Source organism: Hevea brasiliensis, chromosome 14, assembly GCF_030052815.1.
Source record: "Hevea brasiliensis isolate MT/VB/25A 57/8 chromosome 14, ASM3005281v1, whole genome shotgun sequence".
In the NCBI taxonomy this organism is placed as follows: domain Eukaryota; kingdom Viridiplantae; phylum Streptophyta; class Magnoliopsida; order Malpighiales; family Euphorbiaceae; genus Hevea; species Hevea brasiliensis.
The window spans coordinates 24,238,144-24,257,259 of NC_079506.1; the positions used below are offsets into that span (position 1 = coordinate 24,238,144).

Here is a 19,116-nt window from a genome sequence, read left to right on the forward strand (position 1 = left end):
CATTAGCCCACAAAATTCAAAACTGCACATTACACAGCTCTATAGACTCATATTTATACATAACATATGGAGCAGAAACTAGAAGCAAAGATGATAATGCAAGACGAATGTGGACCCTATATTTCCGCATGTGACTCCTAGTAGACTCTTCCGACACTTTAGACAACATTCCCTAAGAACTGGAGCCTAAGCTCGATACCACATTTGTCACGACCCAACCTATGGGCCGGACCAAGACTAGGACACAGGCCACCCTAAAGCCCCGAGGCCCGTAGTAAGCCTTATCTATTCATTAACCCAACTCTAAGGCCCATTTGGGCCCAATATCAAGAAAACAAGCGGACAGAGTCCGCCATAAAATGGACTTTCCAACGGGAGTTTTCGACTCACCCGACTGTAAACACAATAAACAATCCATTGGGAGCTCGGCTCACCCTCCACATACTCATCAACATAATAATAAATGGGAGCTCGGCTCCTCATCCAATCCATCAAACAGACTTAAAATATTTAAGTTTACAGTCCAACATGATAAAAATATTACGGACCAAATTCAAATAAATACCGCTAACACATGCGGAAATTCTAGGAGTAATTAAAATTACACAAACATGGATAAACAACTGCGAAGGATAAAAGCGAGTTAACCTGAATAAAATATCCTCCGTGGCTGTAAAAATTTTTGAACAGAGTGAGCGTTCGACTCGGAGAGTAAAATATCAATCTTAACTATAATCTCTATAACTATCTCAAACTAATGCAACTGTAGAGTGAAATGCAACATTAACATCATATTCACATCATAGCATCAAAAGGTAATTTGGAGCACTCACGCACTCGTAGCATCAATCATAATATATTGGGAGCCGATCCCTGTGCGACTCTCTTAAATCCAACACAGTGCGTGAAGAACTCAAGCCGGACTTTCGCTTAATAAACCAAATCGAGGTCCCAATGAAGAACTCAAGCGTGACTACCCCTCGAAGGAACGGGTCCCATGAAGAACTCAAGCCGTGACTACCCCGTCCTATCCATAGTCCACACCACATCACACGCACGCCAACGCACGACACCGCTCCAAATTACCACAACAACACTCATGGCACATTATGATTATGAATGCAACATAAATCGTGCCTAGAGTTTAACTACATAAATATATTCATATAAGTGATGCATGGGCATCTTTGAACATATAATAATATCGAAATTATAATTAAAATTAATATTTTACTCACGGACTTGACGACAAATTACTTGTGGGTGGGCGGAGGAAGAAGGTCATCGGCTCACGACAATTACATTACATCTAATTAATACAATCGACTCAATACAAACAAAGAAAAGACCAATTACGCCCTAAGTCGTAGAAAATCCCGTGAGTCTCCCTATACCTAGGACCTACCCAACCCGCAAAAGGGCTAAAAACGCACTTCTATATTCACAATCCATATATCAACAGTTCAATCATATCACACAGCCCCTCCCGCCCATCAAATCAATTATCCATCACAATACGCAAAATTTCAATTTAGTCCTTATTATTGATCATTTTTGCAAAACTGCCCAAACAAGCTCTAAAAATTATAAAACTTTGCCTCATGTCCTTAGCAATATTACTAAGCTATTGCAAAAAGAATCGTAATTTTCTAAGCTACCACGAATATTTTACGGATTTTTAATCCTATTTAAGCACTAGAAAATTACGAAAAAACAAGGTTGGGTTTACCTTTGCGATTCCGACCTCGGGACGCGCTCGGGGCGTCGACAATGGGGGTAGGCAAAATCTCGCCCAATCGGAGACTTTTCCGTGTAGCAGTGCAGTCCGAAATTTGCGTACCATGGCCAATCGCCGAATTCCGCGAATTGAGAATACCTACGAAGCCCATAACACGGGGTTAGTACATAAATTTTTCAGAATTTTCTAAGCTCATTTAATGCTCGGAAAAACAACTGCGAAGTTCCGTGGGACCCACCAAAAAGCGTTGTCGGAAAATTTTGAAATTAATATCCCGAAGCTCGTCGAGTGGAGCGTCTTTGGTAGCCTCGGTTTTCGTGGGATTCACGGTTTTGAAATCTAGCCCAAAAGTCGAAATGGGCTAAAATCTTCCCGAGCTAAAATCGGACAATCCGCTCGATGGATTTCGGCGTTCTTGGTGTCTATGGAAAGCTCTCGAGTAGAAGATATTGGACACAAGACCCGGTCCAATCGGTGGCCGGATCGGCGGATTTGGCCGAGAAGGAAGCTGGCGGCCTTGCAGGGGAGAATCGCGCGTTCCCGGCCGTTCTGGGCCGCCGGCCGGGAGTGGGGCGGCCGCGAGGAGGACGCAGGGAGGCGGTGGCCGTGGGAGGAGGAGAGAGAAAAGAGAGAGAGAAGGGGATGGCGTCGCGCGCGGGAGGAGGAGGTAGAAAAAGAAGAAGACCGGTTCGATTCGACCGGTCCGATCCGGTCCGGTTCGATTCGGCCGGTTCGATTCGAAATACAAAATTTTGAATTTTTACTCTGCCTCGGGACCGAAAACGAGGTCCAAAAATTCCGAAAAAATTCCCGAAAACTCAGAAAAATACGTAGACTCCAAATATATTTTTAGTTTTGCCACGTGGTCTTTAAATTAATTTTTAAAAATCATCAAAGTTTATATTTTCGGAAAATCGAACCCGATTTTTAAAATCCGAAAAATCTCAAAAAAATTTCCTAAAATTTAAATAAAATTTAAATATCAAAAATACCCATAATTAATAAAATTTTGGGGTGTTACACCATTATTATTATTATTATTATTTTTTATTTATTTTTTTTTTTTCCAAAAGTATGAATTTATTGGAACAGCCAACTAAGTTGGCATAGCAAAAACAACATACAAGACTTGCTCCATGGGTTGTGAGTAAAGGAAGCCTCATGGAGAGTCTTTTCTAGCTAGCGCATAGGCAGCTCAATTACAAGCTCGAGGAATATAATCAACATGATAAAAAGAATAGGTACGTGTAAGACATCCCTAATTATGCCCTGAATGTGACTGTATACCGCTGATCCTTGTATTGTCTGAATGATTGCTAAAGATCTCTCTATGAAAACCTCAAACAGACACTTTCTCTTAGCTAAACGACTAGCCAAGACGCTGCCCTGAACGGTCTTTGATGATGTCAACACCGCCCTATCCATTCTCTATCATTTGTTAACCCACCAATAGGAATAGCATTCTATAATATTTGGAGATATTAATATCATTTTTACTTAAAAAATATTTTTACTTGTGATTGTATGAGATTTTAATTTTGTTGGGTATATTAAGTTTAAATGTAAATTAATTATAATTTATTAATATTTTTATATGTATGAACATATTTTTTTATTTTTAATTTATTGGCCAATCTTAATTAGATTATTGATTTTGATCATAAGTTATAAGAAAGTCTAATGATGTTTTTGCATATGTTTATGTGAAAAGTTATACTCATTTCAATATTAATTTTAAGTTGTTATGTTTTAGATTTTTAAAATAATAAAAATGAGAGGAAGATACAAAAAGGAAAGAAGAAGAAAAAACAATTTAATTACGCGAGAGTATTAATTATATAATTAATATAAATTAATTAAAAATGTATAATTAAATTTATATTTATATTTTATTTTATAATTTATTTATAACATATATAATATAATCTATAATTTAAAAAATAAAAATACTTATTAATTATATTAAATAATATACTAAATAAGTTTTAAAATTATTTACATTAAACAATAAGGTAAATACAAAATTTTAAGATATCAATATAATGAAAATGCAATAAATTTCAACATACATTTTAAACAATAAACTTCAAAATACATTTTAAAAATGATCCTATTTTCTAATTTTATAAATATTTTTTTCACATTAATCTATCTACCAAGCCTCATTATGTAAATTAATATTATTTTAAACTATAAAAACTATATTATAAGGAAATCAATTTTTTTTTAAAAGAAAATTAAAATAACAAAGTTTGAATAAATTTAATTTAATGAGCTAATTTATATTTTTTTATTAATTTATTTTAATTTTAAACAACTTCACCCATTTATTTTTTTAAAATTTATTATTATGTCATATTTTAATATATTACATTTAAGTTTGATATTACGTTATTATTATATATAACACATAACTTTTATTAAAAATATGATTCAATAATAAATTATAATAACTTTAAATTAATAAAAATTTGTATCCATATAATTAATTAAAATAATACTAAAATTAATAATTTTATTTAAATAATTGAATATAATATTTATAATTCTATGTTAATATTATATCATATATAAAAAAAACAACAAAAAATTATATAAAAAAATGAAACAACGAATATATATATATATATAACGAGAAAAATAATATACTAACACAACAACAAAACAAGCTTTTTGTAGGGAAAAATTGGCCACTAAAACTCTGTAATTCCCCAAAAAAAGTTTAGTAGCAAAAAATAAAATTGCCACTAATTTGCTACAAATATTGCGTTGCAAAAGGTTTACATATATATATATATATATTGTTGCCACATGGTACTTTTTATAAAAAAAAATAATTTACTAATTAATGAAAAAATTAATATACTAATTAATAATTATTTTTCATTAAACAATAACTGTTTCTGTACAATTAAGCATTATTAATACCATTCTTATCAATTTTCATTTTTTAATAATTTACTATTAGTGAAGAGATTAAAATGCTAATTAATAATTATTTCTTATTAAATAATAATCCTTTCCCTTGCAAAGAATTATATCCGAACCATTCTTATATTAATTTTCATTTTCGATTAATTTATAAATTTATAAAAAAATTAATATGCTAATTAATAATTATTTATTATAAAATAATAATTCTTTCTAGCCTTGCAAAGCAATACTAAAACCATTCTTATATCAATTTTATTTTTTATAATTTGTTAATTAATGAAGAGATTATTATAAAGCTAATTAACAATTATTCACATTAAATAATAATTCTTTCTACACAATTATTATTGCATTGCAAAGAGTTATCAATATCATTCTTATCAATTTTCATTTTTTAATAATTTACTATTAATGAAAAGATTAGTATGCCAGTTAATAATTATTTCTTAAATACAATGATTTTTAATGCACCGGAGCATTATATAATTTTGTCTTTCCCTACCACCACTTTGCATCAATTATCTCCTTTGTTCTGCATCCCAAGCAACGAGTTGGTGGTGGGCAAGAGCCGTAGAAGCAACAAAGGCAAGTCAAAATCATTACCCATTTTTTCTTATCTGTAAAATTCAGTCACCATTCTTGTTCTATTCATAATATTCATTAGGTTCTAATTTTTGCTTTTCTTTTGATCATTCATTCTATTTAATAGAAAATTCGAAGAAGATGATGTACCCCTCAAGTGCCAGAGTGTGGCCCTTATTATTGAAGTCACTGGTATCGTTGGTAACAGTCTTTATATTATTAATATTTTTTTATTTTATGAACATATGAAAATAATGTTAATTTATATAATTTGATTAAAATACTTTTTAATGGCATAAATTGCAATAAGACTTGATAGTATGGAGAAGGAGACAAATTCTTCACAACCAAAGCGTAAGTTGTTGGGAATAGAAACTAACAACATTTCCAATGAAATCCGTTAAAATGGGAGAAGATTGTTTAATCAATTGAATTAGCTTAATGAATCAAGTTTCCTTAGTTAAGAGTTGGATTGATTATACAATTGATCCTATTTATTTTGGATAATTAATTAATGCTTTAGTTAATTGTCTAATTTATATTTATATATATATATATATATATATATATATATATATATATATATATATATATATATATATATAATTTATTTGTTGATAATAGATATACACACAAATGAGAGGGCAAACTTTTGGATGGACAAATATACCCTTTATATATTTATAAAATTACCATTTATAAAATACTATTACTATTTAAATGAATAAAAAAATAAAATCTTAAATCCTAAAATATTAAAATTTTAATACTATAAAAATTATAATATAAAATTTATAATTAAATTAAAATTCTTAATAATGAAAAAGTTTTCGAACTTTTCTATCTATTTGAGTTCTTTTAAAACAAATATTAACTTAATTAATTAATATAAAATTTATTAGATATAATTAATTTATTTGAGATGGAAATAATTTTATATAATTAATTGTTAATTATAATTATAATTATAAACCAAAGAGAATTAGAAATTGAGGTTACACTTCATATTGGTTATAACTGAATTTTCTAATTTAAAAATTACAACATCCTAATTTTTAATTATTATTTATATATAAATTAGTCCAAATAAAAAATTATTTAATAATTTTATTGACTAAAATAAAAAATGATTTTATATATACATTTTTCTATATTTTTTAAATATATTAAATACTTATAATATAATTATAGTTATTTATAATTAAAATTATATATATTAATATTATGAACTATATAAAAATCAATATTAAATTTTATTCTTCTATCTTCTCTTCAAAATTTTAATTATAAATACATTAAATTACATTATGATTTTTATTTTTAATTATATATATATATATATATATATATATATATATATATATATATATATATATATATATATATATATATATAATCCTTAATTATATACACCCCACAATAGTTAAAATTTATATAACTAAAAATAGTTAAAAGTATATTAAATGATATATTATGTATCAACAACTACTTTAAAACTTAATCATAATTTATATAAAAATTTAATGATAACAATAGCATAAAATTATTTTAAAAATAGAAATTTGAACTAAAACCTAATAGAATCGAACTATAATTGAAGTACAAAGAATAAAACTAAATTAAAATTGAAATATCGAAGAATCAAATTAAAATCATATTAAAATTTTAATGCAATTCCAATTTTTAAATAGTTTTCGAACCAGAATTAAAAACACATATTCTTATGGCTTATGATCACTTGGAATTTTGAACTAGGCATGTTTATAATATGTTTAGAATTCAAAATCATACAAAAATTAGTCATTTTAATTTGAAATTTAAATATCACTAGGATTAGTTGAAATCAAACATTTTATTTTTCTTTTACAAATTGAAATTAAATTATCTAATTTAAGATCAAATTGACTTTTTAAAATGAAAATTAAAATAATTTTCAAATGTTGAAAATGTAATTGAAACTGAGATTAAGAAATCTTATGTTCTGGTATCAAGTTTCTAATTTCAAATATGAAAATTGATGAATCTATATTGAAATCAGATCCATGACTGTGGATGGCAACGAGTCGGGTTTTTGCGAGTACCCAATCAGATCGAACTCTAATATGACGGATTTTGGTATTATATAATCGGGTTCAGGACAGGTTTGGATTTGAAAAATAATACCCGTTGCGGGTTCGGATCGAGTTCAGGTTTTATATGTCAGGTATCCGTTACTCGAACCCGTTTACATAAATACTTAATTAAATATAAAATATATATTTTGATAATAATATTTATAAATTTTTATATATTTTATTTTATATAAAATAGAATTTAAATATTTTATGAAATTATTAAAATTTTAAAATATAAATTATTAATTAAAATAATTTTTTATGCAAAATATTAATTAAAATATATAAAATTAAATGGGTTCGGGTTTTTTCGGGTAATAATAATCGGGTTTGGATAGTTGAGAATAAATTTTAATCGGATTTGGGATGGATTTGAGTTTTGATAATTAATCGGGTTGGGGTTCAGGTTCGGGTAAGATGATTTTCGCGGGTACTCTACTCGTTGCCATCCCTGTCCATGACCACCCTAATTGAAATAATTTTTTTTTTGCCTTAAAATTATCACTTAAAATATTAAAAAGAATGAAAGATTAAAATCATGATATTTTATTATCATAATTATTTTTTTTCTTAATTATATTTTATTACTATCTTTTTTTTTTTATTTTGGAGAACCAAAATATTAGCTATAATATTCACTAATATAATAATTATTTTAAGACCTATATCATCATTAATGGTATATATAGTTAAATAATTTGATTTTAAATATATTAATATGCATGAAAATTTTGTGTTTTTACTCTCATTAAATATAATTGTCAAAGATAATGACATTATCATATTTAAAAAAAAATTTATCTTATGGAAGAATTTGATAAGAATAATAAAATAATAGGTGTGAAAATTTTCAAATATTTATATATTATATTACACTATTTAAATTTTAATATTAATTATTATTAAAATTTAGTATTTTATTTAAATGATTAATTTTTATATTTAATTGTTATATATAAATAAAATAATTATAAATTACAAATTATTTCCTCAAAGATTAGTATATATAAAAGTATGAATGAGAGGGCAAACTTATGAATAGACAAAAATATCCTTATAAATTTATATTATTTACAAAAAATTTATTAACAAAAATAATTTTATATATAATAATTAATACGAAAATTCTAAAACTCTAAATGTATAAAACTACTACTTTATTACTAATCTATATAATTACAAACTCTAAATCCAAATTATCTCCGAATAAAAAAAATAAATTAAGTCTTTCTAAGCTCTTTAAAAAACATAATTTTCTAAAAAAACCAAATAATATCAATTATGAAGAGTAAGCTATTTGATTAAAATTAGCATTATTTATTAATTATATTTCTGTTAACCATTCCTTTCTTAATACGAATTCATAGCACCTATTGACCTAATATATATTTATAAATCAATGAAAAATTAATATTAGATGACTAACTGCTAATTATGTATTCCTCGGTCAATAGAAATTTATATTCCTAATTCAATAGGAATATAATGTTACTAAAATAAATATGTGATAATGTGAATTCTTATGGCAAACTCTTACAATCCTCTAGATTAAATTTAACCATTTTAATTTTTTTATTAATCAAGCTTTAATAAAATTAAAATATTTTGGCTAAATAAAAATATTAGTTATTAATATACATATTGATGTCCCTTCTATGTTAACAAAAATTTATTGAAAATTTAGACGAGAGAAGAAAAGAAATTGCTTAAAGAGAACCGTGTGTGTGTTTATATATATATAATTCTGTCATTATTTAGTATATTGAAAATTAAAAATTTTATAATATAATATATTATATTTTATTTCCCTATAATAAATCATTTATCGATACTATATTAACATATAAATGTATTAAGATTAGGAGTTTTAATTAGTTTTACATATTCAATGATATCTTATAATTTGTTATATAAAAGATCTATAATTAATAATACTACAATTAAATGTCATAAATATATAAAATTTAAGGAGCAATAAAATATATTAAAAAAAATTAAGTTAATCCTTAATAATAAATTAAATTAAATTAAATTAAATTAATAGTAATATTATGAAATTATGAATAAAAAATAAAGGTATACTTTTTAACTTTTTGCAAGATTACGGATTATAAAAAATTTTAAAAAATATAAATAATTTAAATAAAAAAAACTAACTTCAAAATTAGCAAAAAATATAAGTTGTAAGAAATTTTATTTGATTTTGATAAAAACTTATACTAATAAAAAAAATCTAAATTTAATTAATTAATTTTTTTATATATTTATATTAGTATCATTATTTTACAGTTATAATTTCTTAAAATTACTATTGTTCAATTAGCATTATATCACTTATCATATATTATCTCTTATATTAATAAAATTAAAATATATTAATTGAATATATATAATTTTTATCAACATAAAATTTAACATAATTCAAACGTATCCTAACACTGCTCGCGTGTTCCACAGCACTCACAAATTATGGCCTCTCGTCTATGGGTGAGCATTCGGTTCGAACCGAACCGAACCGAATTAAATTATAAAAATTAAATTTTAAATTTTAGAAATCGAATCAAATCGAAATGGGTAAAAAAACCTAATCGAACTGAATCGCTCTACTTTGGTTTGGTTTGGTTTAAACCGATCGATTTTGATTTTTGATTATTTTTTAATTTAGATTTGATTTTCAAGTTATTTGATCTAATTTTGACTTTGGTTTGAACCTAATAACCATTAATCAATGAAATTAAACAATTAATATATATAAAATTAAATATAATTCATAAATTTCCCATAAAAATAAATCAATTCAAAAATATATTCGATTCGATTTGGTTCGATTTGAATATATAAATTACTATTCGGTTCGGTTTAACTAATTTTTTTTCTCTTTAAAACCGAATTGAATTGAAATAACTGAAATTTTTATAATGTAAAATTGAACCGAACCGATTGAATTTTAAAACCGATGTCACACCTTATTCCTTGTAAGGCACGACATGTTCCCGTAGCATACCTAATGAATCGCCGAACTCCACCTAACGATAACCCATTAGTTATGCTACAAAGGATTTTAATACAAACTATAACTTTTTATCTTATCAATTTTTTTGCGGAAAATTGCATGAGAATAGTTAAAATTCCATGTAAACATTCATTGGAAATAATGATAAATTAAATATTGCAAAAGTTACATTTTACATTTTCATAAGTCTCAAAGTAAAATACAAAATAGTTACAAACTCAAAATGTGATAGCAATGCAATGCTTTTAAATACAAACTGCTCAATGTTCGTACATCCATACATATAGGTACAAAATACATTCAAAGGAATCACAAGGGTATACCTAACGTAAATACCCACAAACAATACCAAAATGTTGCTTTCAAGTCTCTCATTCGGTAGCCTTCTCCTTTCCCTTACCTGCGATAGCATAAAGAAGCTATCGCTGAGTATATCACTCAGTGGTGCACAACTAATAACTTTAAAACTTAAGGTAAAACACAATTTGTTAAAGCATAATAAATCACATTTTTCTTAGGCATGAAAACTTCACAATAGTTCTAAGTCCATAAGAGCCATTTATTAGAATAACATTTCAAAAGGGAAATCACACTTCATAAATCACAATTCACAAAGCATTAGTATTGCCAACATCAATATACAGTTCAGGCCATGACACAAAATTTCACGATCAGTGCTGTGTTGTACACCACGACAAAGCAATCTCAACCTCACTAATCGTTATTAATGAGGGAAGGGCTAGCTAGCTAATGAGTACTCATGTAGTCTTACCCCACTAACCGTTATTAATGGGAGACATAATCAATATCAATTATCAACTCCAAGTAGCCGTTACTACTGGGGAGTTCCAAAAGGGACTGTCATTCTAACTGTGGTTTCAAAACAGTTTCCAAAAATTTTTCACTCAACAATCACATTTATAAACCAATAAACACATTTAAATTCATCATAATATCCATATAAAGGTGGCAACACCCAAATTTCTTAAATGCAAGAGAAAAATCATATTTCAGTCAAAGTAAACTTATTCAAAGCAAACTCATTCAATTTAACACATTTCAAGCAATTTACAAGTTTTAAAATGAAGAAAATGTTAGTTGTGCACAAACCTTCAATGCTCTCCTTTCTTGTTACGTACTTCTCCTTGTCCGTTTCAACTTCTTTTTCTACTGAAAATACACAAATAGAATACCTCAATACCAATCTCAATTGCTGCCAAGAACTCATTATATGCATGTCTAATGCATCCCAAGTTAGCTTTGAAAATTTTAGCATATTTTGGTTTTGGGATAGCTTGTTGCCCCAATCTTTGAACTCAATTTTTACTTAGTTTCGATCATAATTTGATGAGGTGTTCTTCATGAAAATTGTTCATTTAGGTCTTAAATTTAATTTTCTTTTTGAATCGCCTAATTTGGAGCTGTGTAGCTCAAGTTATGACCAAAATACGGTTACTGTTCACGTCACTGTTCATGCTACAGAATCAGCTCTAGCAGATTTATCAATCCAAATTTGTTCAGCAATTTGATCAAGTTAAGTCCATAATTTAGTCTAATTTTCTTCATACGAAATGTTCTACTATGTCTTAGATTTCCATCGGTTCAAGAATCGTCTAAATCGGAGTTTTCTAGAGAGAGTTATGGCCATGCAAATTTTACTATTCATATGGTAAATATGCAGTTCTGCAGATTCGATGATTCAAATTTGCTCAATAATTTGATTGGGTTAAGTCCATAATTTGGCCTCAAGTTCTTCATATGAAATGTTCTACTATGTCTTAGGTTTCCATCGATTCAAGAATTTCCTAAATCGGAGTTTTCTAGAGAGAGTTATGGCCATCCAAATTTTACTGTTTATATGGTCAAATTCTGTAGGTTCCAGAATTGTGTCTCTAAGTTCAAGCTAAGGTTTAGGCAATTTCTAGGCAGTTTCTGGGGTGGGTCTCTTCATGAAAATTCTAGACCTATGTCTTAAGTTTCATTTCCAATTAGTTTCACACCAATTGTAGTTGTGTAGCTCAATTTATGGGCTGTCAAACACACTGAACTCAGTGTGCAAATTCTGCCCTAGGTTTAAAATTTTTATTTCTTCAATTATTCCCTCTAACCAAACTCAATTCACATTTAATTCACCCAAAATGACTATAATTTAGCATTGATACATCAATGGCACTTCCTAGCACAAAACCCACAATTTTCAAACACCAAAGTTTGTAATTTTCCCTAATCCTACCATTTCGTTACTTCCATTCATCAACCCAATGTCAATTCAAACTAAATAAAACTCAAATGATTATAATTTAATACTACACATACCAATTTCACTCTCTAGCACCAAAACCCAATTTTCCTATGAACCCTAATCTCCCATAATTAAATTTATGCAATCCTATGAAATCTTACTACTTCCAATCATGCATACTACTTCACTTTAACTTAGATTTATCATCAATTTAACTAAAAATACATCAAACCCTAATTTTTTTCCCATTTGGCCAAAACCCTAATTTAGGTTCCATACATGTTTTCTTTCATTTTCTTATAAAATTTCATCATAAATTAACTTCATTCCAAGCTTATACAACTAATCTAACATGAAAAGAAACTTACCTCTTGTTGATTTCTTTCCAACTTCACTTTTCTTCCAATTCTTGTTCTCCTTGCTTTTAATCTCTCAATCAAAGATCTCTTTAATATTTTCTTTTAGTGGGCTATGAAATTTATGAAGGGAATTTAAGGAAATTAAAACTTGGGAGAGGAAATCAATGAGGGGAAGAAGTGGAAGAAGAAGAGAAAAAGAGAGAGAGAGGAAGAGAGAGGAGAGGGTGGTGGCATCTTATGAAAAAAAAGAAATGAAGAAGACATTTGTCTTCTTATATATATATATATTTTTCTTCTTATATATATATATATATATATATATATATATATATATATATATATATATATCCCCAAAATTAGCTTATTAAAATTATAAATCTTAATTGTGTCATAAGGATAATTAAACTTAAATTTTTATTCCTTTTTTTTTTTTACATTTACACTTAATTTTTTCTTTTAATTAAATAATTAAATTAACTATCAAAAGCCCATAAGTCTTTCATTTTAATTTTGTTATAATGGAAATGAAAGTTTAAGTTTTTATTTCTTAAATTTTCCCTTACATATTTTTACTTGAATTTTTTTTCAATTTTTACCCCATAATTCAATTCATTAATTTCATTTAATTTAATTGACATTTTGGTCAAAAGTCAACTCTTGAGGTGAATTGACCAAAATGCCCCTCATCGGGTCATAATCCTTCTTTTTATAATACCTGGTGAGTCCTTAGCTTTTTTGTTCACTAGAATTTTTATTATGTCTATCTCAATTAATTTTCTATTTCTTTTTGGTCCTCAAGGTGTCTTTGAATAGTATTAGTCATGGATCAAAAATGGTACTATTCATAACTCGGAGGTTCGGGGTGTTACAATTCTCCCCTCCTTAAAAATAAATTTCGTCCTCAAAATTTACCTGGTCTCAGTCTCTGAATAGCTGTGGGTGCTGTCTCCTCATGTCCTCCTCACGCTTCCATGTAGCCTCCTGGCCTCAATGATGGTTCCACAGCACTTTGACTAAAGGTATCTGTTTGTTTCTCAGCTGCTTCACCTCATGTGCCAAGATCTTTATGGGCTCTTCATCATATGTCAGGTCTGAATTCACCTCAATCTCCTCTATTGGTAAAATGTGAGAGGGGTCTGATCTGTACCTCCTCAACATGGAGACATGGAAGACATTGTGAATCTTTTCCAACTCCGGAGGCAATGCAAGTCTATATGCCAATGGACCCACTCTTTCCAGAATCTCATACGGCTCAATGAAGCGAGGACTTAGTTTTCCCTTTCTATCAAACCTCATGATCCTCTTCCATGGAGAAACTTTCAGGAACACTTTGTCACTCACACTATACCGAATATCTCTTCTCTTTAGGTCAATGTAGGACTTCTGTCTATCCGTTGCAATTTTGAGTCTGTCTCTAATGAGCTTAACCTTTTCTTCTGTCTGTTGCACTAATTCTGGACCAATCAACTTTCTCTTGCCCACTTTATCCCAACACAAGGGAGTTCTACACTTCCTGCCATAAAGTGCTTCGTATGGAGGCATTCTGATGCTTGACTGATAACTCTTGTTGTAGGCAAATTCAATTAAAGGCAAGTGTGTGTCCCAACTCCCTTCAAACTCAATCACACAAGCTTGAAGCATATCCTCCAAAATCTGAATGATCCTTTCGGATTGGACGTCTGTCTATGGATGGAATGTTGTACTGAAGTTCAATCTAGTTCCTAGGGCTTTTTGGAGACTACCCCAAAATCTAGAAGTGAACCTTGGGTCTCTGTCCGACATAATAGATACTGGCACTCCATGTAACCTCATAACATCATCAATGTACAGTTTGGCCAATCTTTCCAGGCTGTAATCCATCCTCACTAGCAAAAAGTGTGTAGACTTGGTCAATCTATCAACAATAACCCAAACTGCATCATGATTCTTTTGTGTACGTGGAAGTCCTGTCACGAAATCCATAGTGATTCTTTCCCATTTCCACTCGGGAATCGGCAATGGTTGTAGCAACCCTGCAGGCACTTGGTGTTCTGCCTTTACTTGCTGACAAGTTAGGCATTTGGCAATATATTCTGCAATGTCTTTCTTCATTCCTCTCCACCAATAGTGCTCTTTCACACTTCTATACATTTTGGTTCCACCAGGGTGCATTGCAAAAGGTGAATCATGTGCTTCCTTTAAAATGGTCTGCCTTAGTTCAACATTCTCAGGAATGCACATTTTGCCCTTATATAACAATAAGCTCTCATTATTTACTGATAATTATGGTTTCTTGCCATCCCGAGCCTCTTCTATTAACTTCACATACTTATCATCTTTCTGTGCAACTGCTTTAATTTTGTTCTGCTAGCATTGGCTTCACTTGCCAAGTAGCTACTATCTGCCCATCTTCATTAATCTCCAAATTAGCTTATTAAAATTATAAATTTTAATTATGTCATAAGGATAATTAAATTTAAATTTTTATTCCTTTTTTTTTTACATTTACACTTAATTTTTCCTTTTAATTAAATAATTAAATTAACCATCAAAAGCCCATAAGTCTTTCATTTTAAATTTGTTATAATAGAAATGAAAGTTTAAGTTTTCATTTCTTAAATTTTTCCTTACATATTTTTACTTGAATTTTTCTTCAAATTTTACCCCATAATTCAATTCATTAATTTTATTTAATTTAATTGACATTTTAGTCAAAAGTCAACTCTTGAAGTCAATTGACCAAAATGCCCCTTATCGGGTCATAATCCTTCTTTTTATAATACCCGATGAGTCCTAAACTTTTTTTTTCACTAGAATTTTTATTGTGTCTATCTCAATTAATTTTCTATTTTTTTTGGTCCTCAAGGTGTCTTTGAATAGTATTAGTCATGGACCAAAAATGATACTATTCATAACTCGAAGGTTCGGGGTGTTACAACCGAACTGATTGAACTAAATTAACTCAATTTAATTCGATTTTTTAGTTTGAACCGAATTCTGCTCGGCTCTACTCTCGTCCATTTGTAAGCACTACATACAATAGACCAGTTTGGTTTATATCTTCTTTTCTAAGTTAAATTTGGTTCACCAAAAACATATATATATATATATATTTTTTAATTTTTTTTCTATATATATATTTTTTTATTTTTTTTCTTTCTTTCAAAATAAGATCTAATTCTAAACTTTCTATTTTATTTCATTTCTATTTGTATTTATTTGGAATTTTAAAAATAATTAATATATATATATATATATATATATATATATATATATATAAAACTAAATATCTAATGCCATTGGACTGCTTGTCACCGAAGGCATTAAATGATTTCAATGAGTTGTTAGTTAGTAGCACAGCAAAGTTGACTTGGTTATTGCGAGAGTGATGGCCTGGGAGATATCGACCAAACGTTTCTCCTCTAAGGATAAGGATCAGCTAAAGATCTATGACAATTACGTGGATTCTCTATACTGTAAAGAGGCTTCACTCTTTTGCGAGAGAAAAAAAATATTATTTTTATATATACAAAAAATATTTTATAATCTTTCTTAATAAATAATGGTTTTACTTGTTCACTGCGCTGCATTTGATATAAATAAGAAAAAATTTATTTAAATTTTATAGATTATAAATTTAAAATATAAATATATAAATTTTATTTATTTATTTATAAATTTCATGAAGTATATGATATCTTAAATTTATAATAAAGTGAATCCAAACAATAGTTTTTCCTAATAAGATTTTTCGAGTTTTCACTGCCTATCTCTACAACCTCAGCCTATTTCTTCAGCCTTTTACCTCTTGGAAAAATATTCAAAGCAGTCTTCTCATAATTATGTATAATTTATTTTCATTATTGTAAGAAAACTATTTTTTCTTCTATAAATAAACTGATTTTTAATGCATTAGAGTATTCTATAATTTACCCTCCCTCCCATACAACCTTTTTGCATCAATAATCTCTATCTTTGAGATTAAAAAAAAAAAAAACATCCTCTATTCTGCATCCCATTCAATGAGTTGGTGGTGGGCAGGAGCCATAGGAGCAGCAAAGGCAAGTCAAAATCATTACTCATTTTTTCTTTTTCTGTAAAATTCAGTTACCATTCTTCTTCTATTCACAAGGTTCTAACTTTTGCTTTTCTTTTGATCATTCATTTTATGTAATAGAAAAAATTCGAAGAAGATGATGTACCCCGCAAGTACCAGAGTGTGGCCCTTATTATTGGAGTTACCGGCATCGTTGGCAATAGTCTGGCTGAGATCTTGCCATTTGCAGACACCCCAGGTGGCCCTTGGAAGGTCTACGGTGTGGCTCGCCGCCCTAGGCCAATCTGGCAGGCTGATCATCTCATTGAATACATCCAGTGCGATGTCTTTAACGAACAAGAAACCCTTGAGAAGCTCTCCGTTCTCACTGATGTAACCCATATCTTTTATGTTACTTGGGCAAGCAAACCCACAGAAGCCGAGAATTGCTTCGTGAATGGCTCCATGCTAAGAAATGTTCTCAATACAATGATTCCAAATGCAGCAAACTTGCAGCACATTTGCTTGCAAACAGGACGCAAGCATTATTTAGGTTCTTTCGAGTCTATGGGCAAGATTCAACCTCATGAATCTCCATTCCATGAGGATCTCCCAAGGCTTAATGCAATCAACTTTTATCATACACTTGAAGACCTATTGTTTGATCAAGTGGGAAAGAAGGAAGGCTTGACATGGTCAGTTCATAGACCTGGATTGATATTTGGTTTCTCACCTTCAAGCTTGATGAATGTGGTTGGGACTTTATGTGTATATGCAACGATTTGCAAGCATCAGGGGCTTCCATTAATCTTTCCTGGGGATCGAGTTGCATGGGATGGGTATTGGGATGCATCAGATGCAGATTTGGTTGCGGAGCATCAGATATGGGCAGCAGTGGATCCTAATGCAAAGAATGAAGCTTTCAATTGCAGTAATGGGGATGTGTTCAAGTGGAAGCATTTGTGGAATTCGTTGGCAGAGCAGTTTGAGATTGAGAATTATGGGATTGAAGAGGAGGGTGACAAGAGATTGAGCTTGGTTGAGATGATGAAAGACATGGGGCCGGTATGGGATGAGATTGTGAGGGAGAAGGAGTTGGTGCCTACAAGATTGGAGGAAGTTGCAGCTTGGTGGATTGTGGATCTGTGTTTTCAAGGAGCTTCATTCTTGGATACTATGAACAAGAGCAAAGAACATGGATTTGTGGGGTTTAGAAACACGAAAAATTCTTTTATATATTGGATTGATAAAATGAAAGCTCACAAAATAGTTCCTTGATTTGAGGGTTGCTTGGAGTTACTTTTGGTAAGCATCCTGAACCATATTCCAACTTGATATTATTTGGCTAGTAATTGTTGTTGTTGTTGTTCTTGTTGTAATGGATTGAAGAGATTGTATTGAAATCTTATGTGGAATTGGACTATGAATAGGCAGCTTGTTGGTGTTTAAATCAGCTTGTTCTGTAAGTAGAGAATATTTCTGGAATGCAAAAGCAATAGAAAGTTGAATAAACCAATTTCCTTACCATGAAACATAGAGAGGCTCTAATTTCTCATCAACTCGTAAGAGGCTAGCTGCTGGCAAGCAAAGAGATCATAAGAATTCCTGTGACTAACTGAAAGTGAAATTAAATCTGTTCTCCTTCATAACTTACACTTCATGATTTACCAAGGTCCAAATAAAACAATAATATGATCAGGTTATTTTGGGAATTCAAAACATATATCTCACATATCATTAATATTTGGCATAATTCAAAAAAAAAAAAAAATTTCCCAAATTAAGGCATTTCTCAATTCTATCAACAAGATTTAATATTATGGAAATGCTTAGTGAATCAATTTGATCTACATTTACCGAAATGCTTTGTGAATCAAAACTGTTGGTCCTTAAGATTTAATATTAAGGAAATGATGCATTTATTGTGAATCAATGGGTTTCACGTGAAAAGTCCTCAATGTCAATCTTTTAGGCTGATTGGATATACAAATCTAAAACTTTATGATTAATCACAATTATAGTCAAAATTTTTAATTTTGTGTATTATAGTCAACTATACTTAGTTGTCACAATTATAATTAAAAGGATTAAACTGAATTTGAGAAAATTAAGGATAAAT

General features: G+C 29.1%; 1 protein-coding gene across 1 annotated transcript; it reads left to right on the plus strand.

Annotated features, from left to right (window-relative positions):
• Positions 1–16,784: 16,784 nt before the first annotated feature.
• On the plus strand, positions 16,785–18,447 carry LOC110656806 ((S)-8-oxocitronellyl enol synthase CYC2). The gene is made up of 2 exons (XM_058135082.1): positions 16,785–17,022; positions 17,139–18,447. The coding sequence occupies exons 1-2, from the start codon at positions 16,984–16,986 to the stop codon at positions 18,273–18,275; spliced, it is 1,176 nt and encodes a 391-aa protein (XP_057991065.1). The 5' UTR covers positions 16,785–16,983; the 3' UTR covers positions 18,276–18,447.
• Positions 18,448–19,116: the final 669 nt, after the last annotated feature.